The following is a 16,230-nucleotide window of genomic DNA, read 5'->3' as shown; positions in this document are numbered from 1 at the left end:
CCCTTGCAGCTTCCACAAGCAGACATATTTCTACACTTTGGACATGCATGTTGAGCCTTTTTAAACTTTTGAATTGATCCCAATGCATATTTTTAGAGTATATATGCCCAGACCATTAAAGCAATTTGAACTGTTTAGGAGACCTTTATATTGTTTGCCATCATCTTTTTTTTTTCTTTTTCTTTTCAGAGAGCTGCCTCCTGCATGCCCCACACTAGGGATCAAGCCCACAAGCCGGGCATGTGCCCTGACCAGGAATCAAACTGTGACCTCCTGGTTCATAGGTTGATGCTCAACCACTGAGCCATGCCGGCTGGACACCATCATCTATTTTTGCTTCTATCATTTTTTAGTGCGAAATGATCATTCAGTAAAAGGAGAATTTTCTAGAGAAGAGAGAAGTTTGTGCTGCGTGGAGCTGAGGTTATTTCACATAATCCCGATTAAGTTAATGCTGGAAACATCCATTTCCTTTGGCTCATCCCAGGAACGTAATAACCAATCAGGGTTATCTTATCTTAACTAGACCAGATAGCATCCCTTACTGTTGTAGTTTCTTAAAAGATCCCGGGAAACTGGAGAATGGAGGGATAGGATCCTGTGGCAGGTATTTGTGTAAAGAACATGTAAACACATGAGTGTATCTATCAATGTTTCTGGGGGAGGGGAGCACCCAGCGCCCAGGAGCAATTTGCTTAGGACTCATTTTCAATCTTAAAACAAGTTCCAGTGTAAACTGAAACATTTTAACCTCAATTTACAAAATTCATAAACATCTGTCTTCTCACTCATTCGCTGTTTGCCTGCTCCTGTGGCAGGCACCCAGGAGATGTAACATCCAGGCCAGTCTTACCAGTACCTGCTTCTTGAGTGGACACGCGGTGTAGCTAGCTCATCAGTATGGCCGAGGGCAGCCTACAAGCAGGCTTTCTAGGGCAGGTGAGGCCTCAACTAATTCTCTGAGAAGCAGGTGCTGTCCAGGCAAAAGCATGGGAATGGAGTTGTGGACGAAAAGGGGGTTCTACGGAAGTAACTTCACAGGGAGATCTGATCATAAATTCCTAACTGGGCAGGTCATGCACTTCTTTAGTGAAAGTTTTTAAGCCATTTAAGGTGTGCATCTAGGTTAACACACCTTTGAGATGCCAGAAGCAATACCCCTCGAAGGGGATACTACACAGGAGTCAGGGATGCCCCTCAGGCTGCTAGTGGGGTGAGTGGGGTCAGGGCCATTCCTGAGAAGAGGAGGAGGAAGCCGAGTTGGCAGGTGCAATCTTTGGTGCAGGGGGACATCGCAGCCGCCCCGGAGGCAGCTGAGTGTATAGAAGTAGATTCAGGAGGAGCCACTGAATCTGATGCCATCGCCCAGGGAAGACGTGCACAGGGAGAACTCTGAGGACTAGCGACAGTCGCATCAGGACTTAACGGGCTTGCCCACCTGAGGACTTGCAGTTCCGTCAAGCAAGATCTGATCAGACATTCCTGACTGGGCAGGTCATGGTGAGGACGCACCCCAGGCACGTAACATTTTTAGTAAAAGGCTTATCTTTGCACAGGATGGATGCGTATCCTGTGTGGGGGAGACTGGGTGGCGGAGCCTGAGAGTTATTTGCCTTGCCGATTTGATTTCCTTACTTTGTTTTAATTAGGCTTCTTAAAAGCGTCTACATTTTGTTCAAAATAAGATGTTTATATTTTTGATGGTCACTTATCAAGATGCAGCCCTTTTATCTCCCCCTGAGGCCTCTCCTCTCTCGCTTCCTCTGAGTCACAAGTTCCCCAGAGGCTGCTTGGCTGATCTCCTGAGATAAATGGCATCTCGGCCTCAGCCTTCGGGCCTTCATCAAGGACACTGTCTGTGCAAAGTGTCTCATGCTCCCATTTCTTTAGGGTTGTGCTCCGTGTGGGTTAAAGTTATTCTGCCATAAAGAGGTCTTTGTTGTCCAACATCCGCCCTAAGATGTGTTGGGTGTCTCCCTGTTGGGAGCCTGTGCGAGGTGCAGAGTCCAGGGAACACAACGGAAAGCCCCGCCCCTGGGCGGTGAGGTCCGGAGGAGGACTTAGGGCCCATCACTGTGGAATCTGACTGTGGGTGATGTAAGAGCTATGAACGGTCCCCGGAGAACTGATCCAGCCTCGGGATGGGGACGTGAGCTGAACTTTTGAGCTAAACACTGAAGATGAAAAAGGCATTGCCATGGGGGCTGGGGGCTGGGGGCTGGGGGCTGGGGGGAGGGGAGCTGGGAAATCATTCAGCACAGAAGGAGCAGATGGCTGAAGGCTGGAGGAGCAGCCAGGGGGCCAAGGACGGGCTCAGGAAGAGGCAGGAGCGGCCCCTGCAGGCTCCAGCGAGGGTTTATGCTTAGAGAAATGGAAAGCCCTGGGAAGCATTGTGAAAAGATCCCTCCGAGATGGAAGGCGAGAGCTGGTGCTGCAGGGAGGAGGTGTCCAGTGTCAGTGCAGGGACTGCAGGGGGCCAGGTGACCAAGGTGAACCAAGGTGGGGACTGGAAATGGAGAGAAGCATGTGGTGGGCAGACAGGAGTCTTACTAGGATGTAAACACAAACAGTTTTGTAATTCAAGATCAGAAATGATCGCTAGAATGCACGTTTCCTATCAGGACATTATTAAACCAACCACATTTAAATGATGCTTGTATTACAGAAGGCCAGCCAGCCTGCCGGGCCAGAGGGGACCACCGTGAGCACTGCACGGGTCTCTATGCCAAAAGCTCTGAAGGCCAGCTCAGCCCCATGAGCAACTGGAGAAACGCAATGAAGGAAGCAGTGAGGTACCCCTGCACAATGAGCAGACTGCAATGAATTAGAAAGTGGACAGGGCCAGTCGTTTGCCGGAATGGGGGAGATTGCTCCTGCGTGGCTGGTGGGAGGGTGCCCAGAGGCAGCCTGAGGGTGGGGGTGGGGGGCAGTCTGGCCCACTGGGTCAAATCTAGTTACCTACACCCTACGAATTGGCTACCCCACTTCTGGTTATGTCTCCATGGAAACTGGCACAGGCCCTCCTAAGGGCCTCACAGGAGGATGCTCCTGGAGGCAATGTGTGTGTGGTGGGAAGGTGGAGGCAATCTGGTGTCCCCTCCTGGGGGCAGGGGAGGGCAGGTAAACTGGGGTGCCTGCCATGGAGTGCCATGCAAACTAGCCACACATATGGTAACACAGATAGACCCTAAATGCTGTGCTTGAAAACAGAAACAACAAAATGCATGGCATACATATCACGTACAAACATTTTTTAAATTAAAGTTTGCACACAAACCAACAATATCTTTTCTAAGAGCACTTACAGACAGAATAATACACATAAGACCGTTTCTAGTGGTTGCCTCTGGGAGGTTGGGATGAACAAAAAGAGGCACAAAAGAGAATAAATACACAAACACAAACGGAACCAAAAAGCCGCTCCCTCCACTTTGTACCTGGACCACAAGCACACCACCAGGCTTTAAAAAAGATAGAAAGTCCCCGACCTGCGTGGCTCAGTGGTTGAGCGTGGGCCTAAGAACCAGGAGATCCCAGTCAGGGCACATGTCTGGGTTGTGGGGTTGATCCCCAGTGTGGGATGTGCAGGAGGCAGCCGATCAATGATTCTCTCTCATCACTGATGTTTCTCTCTCTCTATTTCTCTGTCCCCCTCCCTTCCTCTCTCTGAAGTCAATAAAAATATATTTGGGAGGGAAAAAAAGATAGAAAGTCATTTAACAGCATATTAAGTCCAAAGCAACTCCTATGGATGTCCCCTCCCCAAATCTTAAACTTGGGTCTTTGTTTTTTACGTTGCTTCATTAGATTTGAGGAGTACAGTAAACTGCCCACTGTGTGTTGGCTTCCAATCTAGAAGCTCAAGGTCAGGTGGTCCTCCCTCTGTGGCTTGTACACCAGTTGCTACAGCCACATGGTGCAAAGCTAATATTAAAAAACAAAAGCTAATCAGACATTTTTTGCAAGAGCCGACCTGGCGCTGGGGAAGGGGCCAGCGGCTGGCTCCTGAGGGAAGGAGCGTTCCTGGAGCAGCGATCACAGCCCCAGCCCCTTCATCCCCGCTGCCAGGACTGCCCATCTGGGAAACAGATTAGGAAGTTCCACAGCCCTTTCTTAGAGCACAGCCGGAGGCCAGCACATTGCTCTAATATTTTCCAGAATTAAGGCTCTTTATATAAAGGAAAACTCGGCAAACAAAGCAAATGACCATGACTGGATACCCTGAAGGGAGGAATGAGCAGCTCTTTGCCACAGATTTTTTAAAAAAATATATTTTATTGATTTTTTTACAGAGAGGAAGGGAGAGGGATAGAGTTAGAAACATCGATGAGAGAGAAACATCGATCAGCTGCCTCCTGCACACTCCCCACTGGGGTTGTGCCTGCAACCAAGGTACATGCCCTTGACCGGAATCGAACCTGGGACCCTTGAATCCGCAGGCCGACGCTCTATCTGCTGAGCCAAACTGGTTAAGGCCACAGATTTCTTTTTAATTAAAGTCCTCCCTGCTTACCTGAGGGGATACCATCCAAGACCCCCAGTGGATACCCGGGACTCCATATATATAAGTTATTTCTATACATGCCTACCTACCTACCTACGATAACGTTTAACTTGTAAATTAGGCACAGGGAGAAATTAGCACCAGTAACTAATAATAGGGGGAGAGATCAACCAAAGGACTTGTATGCATGCATATAAGCCTAAGACAACAGGTGGGGGGGGGGGGGGTGAGGGCCTGAGTGTGGGGGGGATTGGGGAGGTGATGGGGGGATGAGGACACATATGTAATACCTTAATCAATAAAGAAATTTAAAAAACTAATAATAATAAAATAGAACAATGTACTGTAATAAGAGTTATGTGAATGTGGCCGCTCCCTCCCTCCTTCTCTCCTAAAATATCTGATAACGGCGGTGGCTGCTGAGTGACTGGCAGCAGTGTATACAGCTAAAGGATGATTCATGCCTGGGGCAGAGATTTCATCACGCTACTCAGAATAGCACTCCATTTAAACTTATGAATTGTTTATGTCTGGAATTTTCCATTTAGTATTTTCGGACCAGCGTTGACCGCAGGTAACTGACACGGGGGAAGCAGGACTGGGGGGGGGGGGGGGGGGGCGGGGAGTCCTGCTGTCTGCAGAAGAGGGGACTCAGGCACTGTCCCCAGGACTAAATGCTGGACAATCAGGGACCTTTAACGACATGGTTTAGGTTCTAACCTGGTTTTTGTCTTTTATTTATCTTTTTAGGTTTCTTGTTTTCCTTGCTGCCACTGGCCATGAGTAAGGGCAGAATCCAGCCTCCCCCTCGAGTACCTCCCACCGCCCAGGCCTCACCACAGGCTCCTTAGGGGAGCGGTCAGCACTTTGATTGGGGGCTTTGCTTGCAGTCAGTTTGGAGGCTGGGGAGGAGACAGGCCATTCATTTCCTTTTGGAGAAAGTGTATCAGGAATGCCTTCAAAGGACTGAACTCATCGTGTGTGTGTGTGTGTGTGTGTGTGTGTGTGTGTGTGTACTTTCTTTGGTAGAAAAAAATGGCCCTCAAGTCCTTATCAAATCAATACCAAACACTTATTCACTGCTTGTGTGTAAAGCATCCCGCTAGCCACTGGGTGGGAATCATGATAAAAGCAGTAACAGTTGAGCTCTCCCACATCCACACGTGGTTCTTACACGGTACCCGTGTGTCACTCATTACATCACCAGGGCCCTTGGGTGTAAAGACTGTTGCTATCCTTGTTTTTTTCTTTTTCTTAGAGCAGCGGTTCTCAACCTGTGGGTTGCCAACCTGTGGGTCGCGACCCTTTGGGGGTCAAACGACCCTTTCACAGGGGTCGCCTAAGACCATTGGAAAACACATATATAATTACATATTGTTTTTGTGATTAATCACTACGCTTTAATTATGTTCAATTTGTAACAAGGAAAATACATCCTGCATATCAGATATTTACATTACAATTCATAACAGAAGCAAAATTACAGTTATGAAGTAGCAACGAAAATAATTTTATCGTCTGGGTCACCACAACATGAGGAACTGTATTAAAGGGTTGCGGCATTAGGAAGGTTGAGAACCACTGTCTTAGAGGGAATGGAAGGGAGGGAGGAGGAGGAGAGAGAGAGAGAAACACATGGATTGGTTGCCTCCCCCCGGCACCCCAACTGGGGCTGGGAATCGGACCTGCAACCCAGGTATGTGCTCTTGACTGGGAATCCAACCCATGACCCCTCTGTGCCCAGGTCGACGCTTTATCCATTGAGCCACACCGGCCAGGGCGCTATCCCCATTTTAAGGATGAAGAAACGGAAGCACTTGCCCAGTCACAGAGCTAGTGGTGAGGAAGCCAGGCCCCAGGGCTGCCACTCTCCCGCACACAGCAGCAGCCTCTCTCAGGGAGGGCAGAGAAAAAGCTGCCTGGGAGGTGGTGTGCCTGTGTGTGCGCGTGAAGGGGGGGGGGGGGGCTGTGCTTACAACCACCGTGCCTGTAGACAAGACCCCCCAAGCCGCCGGAAGGGAGGCAGCCAGGCAGGGCATGGTTCTGTCTATGAGTTTCCTAGGGCAGCCGTAACAAAGCCCCACAGACTGGGAGCCTTAAACACAACAGAAATGGGTTCTCCATTTCAGAGACTAAGTCCAACATCAAGGTGTGGTCAGGCCGTGCTCCCCGTGAGCCTGGGTAGAATCCCCTGCACCCTCCCCAGCTTCTGGTGGTGCCCTAAGTCCTTGGCTTGCAGCTGCCTCCCCCAATCCCAGCTTCTGACTCTAAGTGGCATCTCTATCTCTCTCCCTTCCCCGGGCCTCAGAAGGACAGTCATAGGATGGGGCCCATGCCCAGCCCCTTTGGTCTTATCAGGATCCCTTCTGCAAACACTATTTTCCAGGTCATATTTGCCACATGGGGGTTAGGACTTCACCCTGTCTTTTTGGAGGACACAACTCAACCCACAGCGGCATGGAAATGGAGATGCTCTTCGAGGAGGAAGGAGTCCCTGGCCGCACCCGTTCAGGTGAGGAATGCAGGGAACAGGAGCCAGTGCGGTGGACAAGGCTGAGGCCAGCGGAGAGGAAGGGGGGCCTTCAGCACAAGGTGAGCAGCCGGGTTGAGGAGATGAGCGTTAGCGGAGGGGTAGACTTGCAGTCGAGGTCACGATGGTGGGTGGGGGCCAGGCCAGAGAAGGTCTCCTGCAGGGACTTGGGTCTCAAACTTGAGCTGCAACAGGATCTCCTGGCGGCTAGACCTGCGTGCTGCAAGGTCTGGTTCCGTGAACCTGGGTGGCGCCTGGGAACGTGCATTTTAACCCGTCCCAGGGGCGGCGGCTGCTGCTGGTCCAAGCACCTCACGTGGAGGAATTCTCTCTGGATGCTGAGACACTGAGGCCCTAAGGATGCGGTAGGAAGTGGGGAGTCGCTCCAGTGATGGTCACGGTCACTAGAATGCAGCCGGGTGCGGACAGGGCCATGCGTTCTCTCCAAATGCCTGAGGGCATCACGAGGACTAAATTAAGTGGAGGAACCTGATCTCAAAGTTGGGTGCCCTGGAGTCTCTGGGAAGTCAGGTCCTGGCACCTTAGAGCAGTGGTTCTCAACCTCCGCTGCCCATTAGAATCACCTGGGAATCTTTTTAAAATCCTGATTTCTGGGCCTCATCCTCCGGAAATTCTGTTTCTTTGTTATGGGGTGGGAGCCACAACATTAGTAACAAAGAAACAGAATTTCCGGAGGATGAGGCCCAGAAATCAGGATTTTAAAAAGATTCCCAGGTGATTCTAATGTGCAGCCGAGGTTGAGAACCACTGGCTTAGAGGCAGGTCTGCCCCCTGCTCCCTCCTAGGATGTGCGCTTCCCCAGCAGAAGGCAGGCTGCGCTAAAACAGTCCGTGAGGAGCCTGCACTCCTGGCTTCACGGGAACAGCCGTCTTCCCCATAAAGACATTTGCATGCGCACCGCGCACGGGGACAGTACATCTGCGCATTCCAGCAGCAACGCCACAAAGTCGGGCCTGCTGTCAGCAGGAGGCTGTTCCCTGGAACACACAGAGCTTTGTTCTCATGTGAATGGATCAGAGATCATCCCTCCAGCGCCTGTCGGGAGTGTATTTGTATTAGATAAGATACACTGTTTGTTTAAGTAACAATAAACCTGAGGAACGAGGAGCGTGAGGAGGGATGGAGAAAGGTGTTGTTTATTCCAAGGGCACATTGTACAAACGTAACACCCCTTGTCAAGTGACTCCAAACCTCGGAGCAAAGGGAACAGCTGGGAGGGTGCCCCAGACGCCTGGCTGTCCGCTGTGGAGGGAGCCACAAAACGCCGGCAGTCTCCCCGGACACGATTCTGCTGGAAGCGACTCTGCAGGCAGAAACGCTGTGCTGTGGGGAGATGCTGTCCCTTGTTTTTCTGCCTTTGGGTGCTAAGCAGGGCCCCTCCATGTTGCCTCAGAGCTGGTGGTGACAACTTCAAATTCACGTTTGCAGGTTGGGGTGGGCGGTGGGCGGTCAAGAGCTCCCAGGTGACGCCCATCTCCCCTCCTGCGCACACTGGGCCTCCCTGGCCTAACAGACTCGCTTCTAAATGTCCCCTGCGGCCCCCACAGCTGGGAAGAGCACATAAATGTCACGTCCTTCCAGGGAGAGCGAACTTCGTCATTTGATAAGGTTAGCTTTATGAGTCAGGCTTAGTTGGAGACCAGTAAACAGCTCATTTGTGGATAAAAACTGCTGTGCTCTTCTTAGGTTCCGGACGGAGCGAGTGTCAGTGTATTACATTATAGCCCAGAATTATCTTACTGCATCTCCCCTCTCTCGGGCACCGCCAGACAGAGCGAACGTAGTGTACAGTGTATGCAGCGGAAGTTGGCGACTTTCAGATCAGGGCCCGGCCCGGGGTTCCCAGCAGATGTTGCACAAGGACACTTGGCTCCAGCAGGTTAAGGCGCAGAGAGAGAGAGAGAGAGAGAGAGAGAGAGATGGTACCCCGTGTATCCATCTTTGTTTTGCCTATTGTGGGTGCCAGACCTTGACCCTTAGACAGGAGCCAGAGTGGGAATGGCCACAGGCAGTGTTCTCTGCTTCGCCTCCAGCTCAGGGTGGGGCTAAGTCGGGAAGTCTGGTTGCAAGAGGGATGTGAGGAGTGGAGTCTCCCTCCCTCCTCCAGTAGGGCAGGAATGGTTCGGCCTGGCCTGGCCTCCTGTTCCAGGTGTCCAATGGTCCCAGCACCTTTCCAGCTACCTTTGCTTTCATTTTTCATTTTAAAAGATTTTTAAATCTTTTAAAATATATATTTTTATTGATTTCAGAGAGGAAGGGGAAGGGAGAGAGAGAGAGAGACAAACATCAATGATGAGAATCATTGATTGGCTGCCTCCCACAGGCCTCACACTGGGGATCGAGCCTGCGACCCAGGCATGTGCCCTTGACCGGAATCGAACCTGGGACCCTTCAATCCGAAGGCTGACGCTCTATCCACTGAGCCACGAGGGCCAGGCCATTTAAAAATATTTAATATTTGTCTCTTGCAGGGCCCTATGCTAGCTAGTGCCGTGGAGGAGATAAAGAGCCATACTGCCTTCTGCCCTGCAGAAGCAGACACACGTGCAGAGCGGAAATAAATTGGCTGTTGAGGAACAAGCAGAAAGCAGCACCCGCCAACAACAGGGTGTGAAGGACAGGCACTGTCAGAGGTAAGGAGATCACCTAGGTTGCAAAGCTTAGCCTGGCAAGAGGTGGAGCAAGAGCTGCCAATCCTTCCCTTGTCCAGCAGTGTTCCTGCATGAGTTCAGCCCCTGGGAGCTGGGTGTGGTAGGCTGACCATCACCCCCAAAGGTGCCCACAGCCTAATCCCCAGGTTCATGTGAATGTTACTTTGCATGGCAAAGGGCACCTGGCCGTGTGATGGGCAGAGTATCCAGGGTCCTTACAGGAAGGAGCCGGTGGGGTTGCAGTCAGGGGACGCTTCGCTGCTGGCTTTGAAGATGGGGGATGGGGCCATGAGCCTAGGTGTGCAGGTGGCCTTTAGAAGCTGGAGAAGGCAAGGAAGTGGATCTCGTCTAGAGTCTCCAGAAAGAGTGCTGTCCTTCCAAAACCTTGATCCATTTTGGAATTCTGACCAGAATTATATGAGAATAAATATGTGCTTTCTTTCACCTACCACGTTTGAAGTAGGTGAAATTTGTTACAGTAGTGAAGCTAATACAGATACAAAATTATGTGTGACCATAAATGTCCTGTTCTGGGTGGGCAGGTCCCCTTGGGGCCATCATGGAATCGCATGCATCAGTACCCAGCGATGGTACAAGAACCCCTTTCATAACTTGGCTTTACTGAGTAGAGACATCCCAAACAACCACAAGCAACCCAGAGTGGAGACCTGCTGTGGCTACTACCCAACCGCCGTGGGTCCAGCTCTGCACAAACCTCTTCAACTCGGGCGCCATCGCAAAGGCAAATAAATGTCAAGGCCGCATAAATCTCTAGGGTGAATCGTTGCCAATATGCTGAGATCAGGGGTCAGGCTGGATTTGGGAGTGTGTGTGTGTGTTTGTGTGTGTTTGACATTCCATGACTAGTTATATCAGTCATTCTGGGGCTGAGTGTTTACATTTGCTTTTCAGCAGAACAACTTGGGCCCTTTGAGGGAGAGTGTGCAGCCAAGCCCGCCTCCTGGTGGTTACATTCACAACCTACCGCCAGTGGACTTTATGTGGGGCCATGACTAACGCTCTGATCACATGCATCCTTGCCTATGACTCCACATGTGGCAAGACAAGTGGGAACGTTGCCGGCTGGTAAAGAACGTTTGTGGTTCAAACACAATTTCTTACCAGCTGGTTAAAGGCATCCAGGAGCAGTTGGCCCGGGCGACCGGGGCAAAGAGCCAAGGAGGCCAAGGCCAAAATTCAGGCCCCAGGGCCAGATGGCCTGTCCTACCGCAAGCTGGACTCAGACTCTGCAGTTAGGGCCTGCAGTCCAGGGGGGTGCTGTGGCCGGAGGCAGGAGGCGGGGCAGAGGCGGTGGGTGCACCTGCGCCGCCAGCAGGAGCAGGGCCAGGGGCGGAAGGAGGGCCAGTGCCTCTCCCTTCTGTGCTTTTAGGATTAGAAGCCTGTGTTCCTCTCGCAACCCCGCCCCCACTCTTGCTCTTTCATGAGGTCTGTAAAAGCACTTAGGAACCTTCCTCGTATGAAAGTAAAGATTATTTCACTTCAGTATTTTATTACTGATCTTCCCCCCTCCATTTTCATTGTGGCCTGTTTCACTCTCCAGTTTTTCCTTAATGTGTTGCTTTCCTATTCTTGTGAACAATCATCTCTGAATTATCGACATTAATGGAGAGAAGACTTGAAGGAGAGCAGTAATTAGATGAATTATGCGGTGCTGTAGTGCTTTCTAGATGGAAAGGCGATAAAGGAAGGTTTTTCTTAGCAGGGTAGGTGGTCACCTAACTGCCTGCGGCTCAGATGACAGACTCCTGTCTGCCGACGGCCACAGGGACAGGCGCCCACAGGAATCGGGACGAGCCCAGCCTGCCTGCACTGGGGCCGCCTGATGCTCGACCAAAGCCATTTGTTTTGCTCCCAAACTTGCTTAAGGCGGGTGTACTTATAATCTCATTGCATAGTTAAATATTATATAAACTGGCATAGAGAGGGCAGCAAGAAAGATGCCATGTCCATGAAATCCAAGTTAAACGCTGTAGAAGGAATTGATAAAGTTAAGTCTCTCAAACTCTGGCTGTTGAATTGGGTGTGGGTGAGTCAAGATTGGGCAAGAAAAGGGAAGGAAAAGTAGAGGACTAAGCACTGTAATCTTTGCAATGTGCTCCCTCCACGGTAAGTAAACAACACAAATCACAGATCCTCCTGGGTGTGTCTTCTTGCTATAAAGACTACAATTCAATAGCCTTAGCCCTACACCCAAAGACAGGTGGTACCTTTACATTCATATGGATTTTAATTTAAATGGAAGCAATTAAGGTATGTGCATAACTTTCCACCACACTTTGATTAATTGTTTCAATTATGTTTCTAACTACAGATCTGGTCCTGGCCAGAGGGCCTTCATTCACCTTGAGCGAGTGACCCAGCCCCAAACACCAGCTGATTCCTCAGTGGGTTGATGTAACGAAGTGTGTGCACACAGAGCTCTCAGCCCGCCTCTCTCCACGTCAGGAAGGGCTGGCCTCTCGCGGGCTGCTCCGGCTGGGCCAGTGGTCCCAGGACTTGCTGAGTGGCCAGAGGAGAGAGTAGTGGGGAGTGGGGCTGACCCAGGGTACCCCAAGTAGCACCACTCACAATCGCCCACCGTTGACTCTGAGGCTGTGCCATGTGGTATCACAAAAGTAGCAGCTTCCCTGGTCATGGAAGACGAGGGGAAGGCCAGGAAGGAGACGGCAGCAGGCGGGGGCAGCGAGGGAACAGAACCCAGGGTCTGTGACTTCTCCCTCTATCAGTAAACAAAGCAAAACAGAAGGCTCACTTGCTCTTCACCAGTTAGCACTGATTTCTTAATACTTAGTTGTGGTTACTGCCACAGCCATTACTACATTTCACCACTAGAGGGCAACAGTGTGTCTATAATGAGGGATTCTTGCAGAACCAAGCAATCACTTAGCATCAGGGCATTTTGGAGCTGGGAGAGATCTTAATCATTTGGTTCACTGGCTTTCAATTTTGTTCAGCTGAGAAACCCATAGAAAGAACCACATTCTTCAGCCACATGAACCAGAAGGTCACGGTTCGATTCCTGGTCAGGGCACATGCCTGGGTTGCGGGCTCCATCCCTGGGGGGGTTGGGGGGGAGGGGGAAGCCGATCAATGATTCCCTCTTATCATTAATGTTTCTATCTCTTTCTCCCTTCCTCTCTGAAATAATATATATATATATATAACCGCATTCTTCATAATGACCTAGTTCATACATATATATTTGAAACATTTTGAGGTACTACTTACCATATTTCTGCAATTTACCCTAATAGTTGGTATTCCAAACGATCACAATAAAAACAAACAAAAACCACACAAAACAACTGCGACCAACTAAACTGATTCCATAACCCCCTAGTGGGCCATTCGTTTGAAAGCGCTGACTTGGCCCCAGCCTCTGGTCTTACACAGGGATGTGCTGACCCCGAGGATGGAGAGGGATCCCTCCAGCTGTATTTTCACCCAACCAGCCACCTGCTCACCCTGGGGTCAGTCCTGGATGCACCACAGACATTGTGCACCAACGGGGCACTCACTCTGCAAATGCACTTGCTAGGTCTGATCAAATAATAGAATCAATACCCCCTCCCCTAGGAACCGACCTTTAGACCACTTCACATGGACATTCCACTTGCCTAGACCACAGCCCACTTGCTAAGACCATTATCTCTCCCATCGAACTGCCCAGAATCTGGACCTGCACAGAGAATTCTCCGCCCAGAAAAAGCCCGCCAAAAGCCCTTTAAAAACTGCTGACTCCTGTCATTGGGCGCTGGAGCCATCCAGGCTCAGCCACCTGGTCTGCGGATGATTGAATAATGAATTCGTAATCCCTCACCCTTCTGGCCTTGTGCATTCCTCCTTTGGTGACCTAACAGCACTGACTGGGTGAAGAATGCAAAACTGAGTTTTGGGGCCCTACCATGTTCACTTATCAATGCCATGACTGCCCTTGTAATGGAAGCAGAAATTCCTAAATCGCTACGTTGAAAGCTTCATGAGGGTGGGGTCGCTGTTCCTCACTAAGGCAGCCGAGTGACTGCTAAACTGAGTGAATCTCAGAGCCTTCCTAATGATCCCACCCCGATCTGGGTTAGGGCCATACTTACTATCTAGCCCAGAGCCTGGCACATAGTAAGTGCTCAATAAACGAATGGATGAATGGACTGTCCCTCAGCATAATGGTAACTAACCTTTTCATACTTTACAATTGGTGCTCAGATCACCTTATACGGCTCTTAAGAATAACTGGCACAGCGGGCAGAACATGGATTATTTCCATTCCAAATGGAAAAATAGCCGGAGAAGACTCATAGGACCTTCTCTGTAAGTTATGTGGCTCATTGGAGGCACAGCAAGGGGCTGGAATGTGGGTTCCCTACAGTACCTCACCTGCTGCTCCCCCACTCACTCTCGGCCACCTCTTCTGCTTCTGCCACCCCCAAGGATCCTGGCATGCTGTTGTCACAAGTTGAAGACACAGCCTGCCCCAGGCTGCCTTGATCACCCTGGAGGTGGGCCCTCTTTAGTGGTGATATTTGGAGGAGGCAGAAAAATGGAGGAAAATAATTCACTAAATTCCTGGGAGAAACTGAAACCACTTTAGCCTCTAGAGATTCTTGGCACTGAAGTCCCTAAAGACACCTGAGCTTGGTATTCTGTAGGGCATCCTCCCTGCTGGTAACCCGGGAGCTGGTATCAGGCACGCCCTCTTGGGGAGGTGCCTGCTCTCTCCCACTTTGATACTAAGTTCTAAGGCTCTGTGTACTCACTCATCTGTTGGGCTAGTAAAACTGAACTGCTTTTTCCTCCCCAAGACAGCAAGGATTTTTAAAACGGGTGACACGAATAGGTTGCCTTTTCCTAGAAACGATTTGATTTCATCATTCAATACATGTAGCCACTTTCGCTGCAGAATTAAGTCTTTGTGGAACCAAGGATGAGCCTCCAGATGGCCTTCCCTACCCCTGTGTCTGGCACCAGTTCGAGAACAATCTTCAACTAAAATCCTACTGCCCCGCTTTAAAACTCTACCCATTTACACACCACACTCAAGCCTAGATTCTCTGAGCCCGAGTCTGCAGGCTCTGTGGAATATTTGAGAATCAGTGGGAAGAGAAGGGTTACGTTGGGGGGCAGACTCAGGGTAGTTCTGTAACTTTGTAATCTTCTAGTTGATGAAGAGAACAATGGAGCGCCACAGACAGCACAAAGCTACAGCCAGTGCCTGGTAATCAGCAACCCAACAACCAGCTGTAACGTTCTCATTCATCCTGTTCACGTGGAAAACAGCCTTGGTTCGCTCACTCCCATCAGATTAACGCAGACGCCAAATCACCAAGGTTCCTACCCAGGAAGATGGGTAAACTCCAACCACATCCCGAGCCTTTGCCTGGTGGCCCGCAATCGTCAAGCCAGTCTGTCCGCGGCCAGGCGTGAGTATTGGCTTAGAATTTGGAAATCCCGCCCAGGGCTTCTGCTAGAGCCACTGGGTGTCGCGCCCGCTGTGGCCACCCCAAGTCTTGCCTTTTGGGTCGGTTCCTCAGTTTCCCCAGACACCTCGCCCAGGTGTAGGAGACGCCCGATGGAAAATGAATGGCCTCGCAAATGAAAGAACCAATCAGTTTTACGCGGACTCTGAGCACCGACGCGCGCCTTCCGCGCCTGGATACCTCGGGGGCGCCCAGGCGCCCCCCTAGCCTCGGTGGCGGACCCGCCGCCAGGCGGACAGGCGCGCGCCCAGGCGTCACCACCCACCCGGTGCGTGGCGCTCCCGCACTCACCCACGCGCGGCCCTGCTGCACGGCGGCCAGCACTCGCAGGGCGCTGGGCGAGCCCGCGCGGAAGTTGAAGAAGTGCAGCGCCGCGCGCGCCGCCTGCTGCAGCAGCCCGTGCGGGAGCTCGGAGTCCCGCTGCCACGCGGAGTCCTGGGGACCCTCGGGTGCCGCCGCCGAGCCCTGGGGACCCTCGGAGCCCGCGGGTGCCGCCGCCGAGTCCCGGAGGGCCAGCAGCAGCAGCAGCGCCAACAGCGGGGCGGTGGAGCGCGGGGCGGCGGAGCGCGGGTCGGCGGGGCGCGGGCCCCCGGGCCCAGGCGCGGGCAGCGCTTGCGGGCGGGGCTGCATGGACGCGGGAGGGCTGGCGCTGCGTTCCACGGGCCGGACTCGGAGCGGCGCTCGAGGAAATAAGGCCGCCGCGGGCCCCTCCCCTCCGCCCCCGGGCGGCCAGCGGCAGGGAGCGGGTCCCGATGGGCCTCGCCCCCTCGGGAATTCCCGCAGACCCGGTGCCCCTGCGCCCCGCCCCACTGCGCCTGGGCAGCCGGTGGCGGGGCCTGGAGCCGGGACGCGGCGCCTGGGCGACGCGGGGTCGGGGACCCGGGGGCCATGGAGACTCCTCCCCGCAAGGGAGCGCGGACCACTCGGCGCCACCCGGCGCCGCGCCTCCAGCCCGGCTCGCGGACCTAGCTTTTCTCCCCTGCGGTGGCTGCGATTTCGAAACCCAGGGTTTTGCTGCCGCAGTTCTCC

At 52.0% G+C, this 16,230-nt stretch overlaps 1 protein-coding gene across 1 annotated transcript in view; it reads right to left on the bottom strand.

Annotated features, from left to right (window-relative positions):
* The window catches only part of RARRES1 (retinoic acid receptor responder 1), a 29,628-nt gene extending 13,778 nt beyond the window's left edge, over positions 1 to 15,850 (bottom strand). Inside the window, exon 1 of the mRNA XM_070406912.1 lies at positions 15,493 to 15,850. Within this exon, the coding sequence (XP_070263013.1) occupies positions 15,493 to 15,831 (339 nt within the window). The 5' untranslated portion in view covers positions 15,832 to 15,850. The remainder of the gene's footprint in view (positions 1 to 15,492) is intronic.
* Positions 15,851 to 16,230: the final 380 nt, after the last annotated feature.

This window comes from Myotis yumanensis, unplaced genomic scaffold (genome assembly GCF_028538775.1).
Source record: "Myotis yumanensis isolate MYYU_CA2020_CCGP unplaced genomic scaffold, mMyoYum1.0.hap1 SCAF_2, whole genome shotgun sequence".
Taxonomy (NCBI): domain Eukaryota; kingdom Metazoa; phylum Chordata; class Mammalia; order Chiroptera; family Vespertilionidae; genus Myotis; species Myotis yumanensis.
The sequence above is the reverse complement of the archived record's forward strand: the minus strand, read 5'-3'. Positions and strand labels throughout refer to the sequence as shown.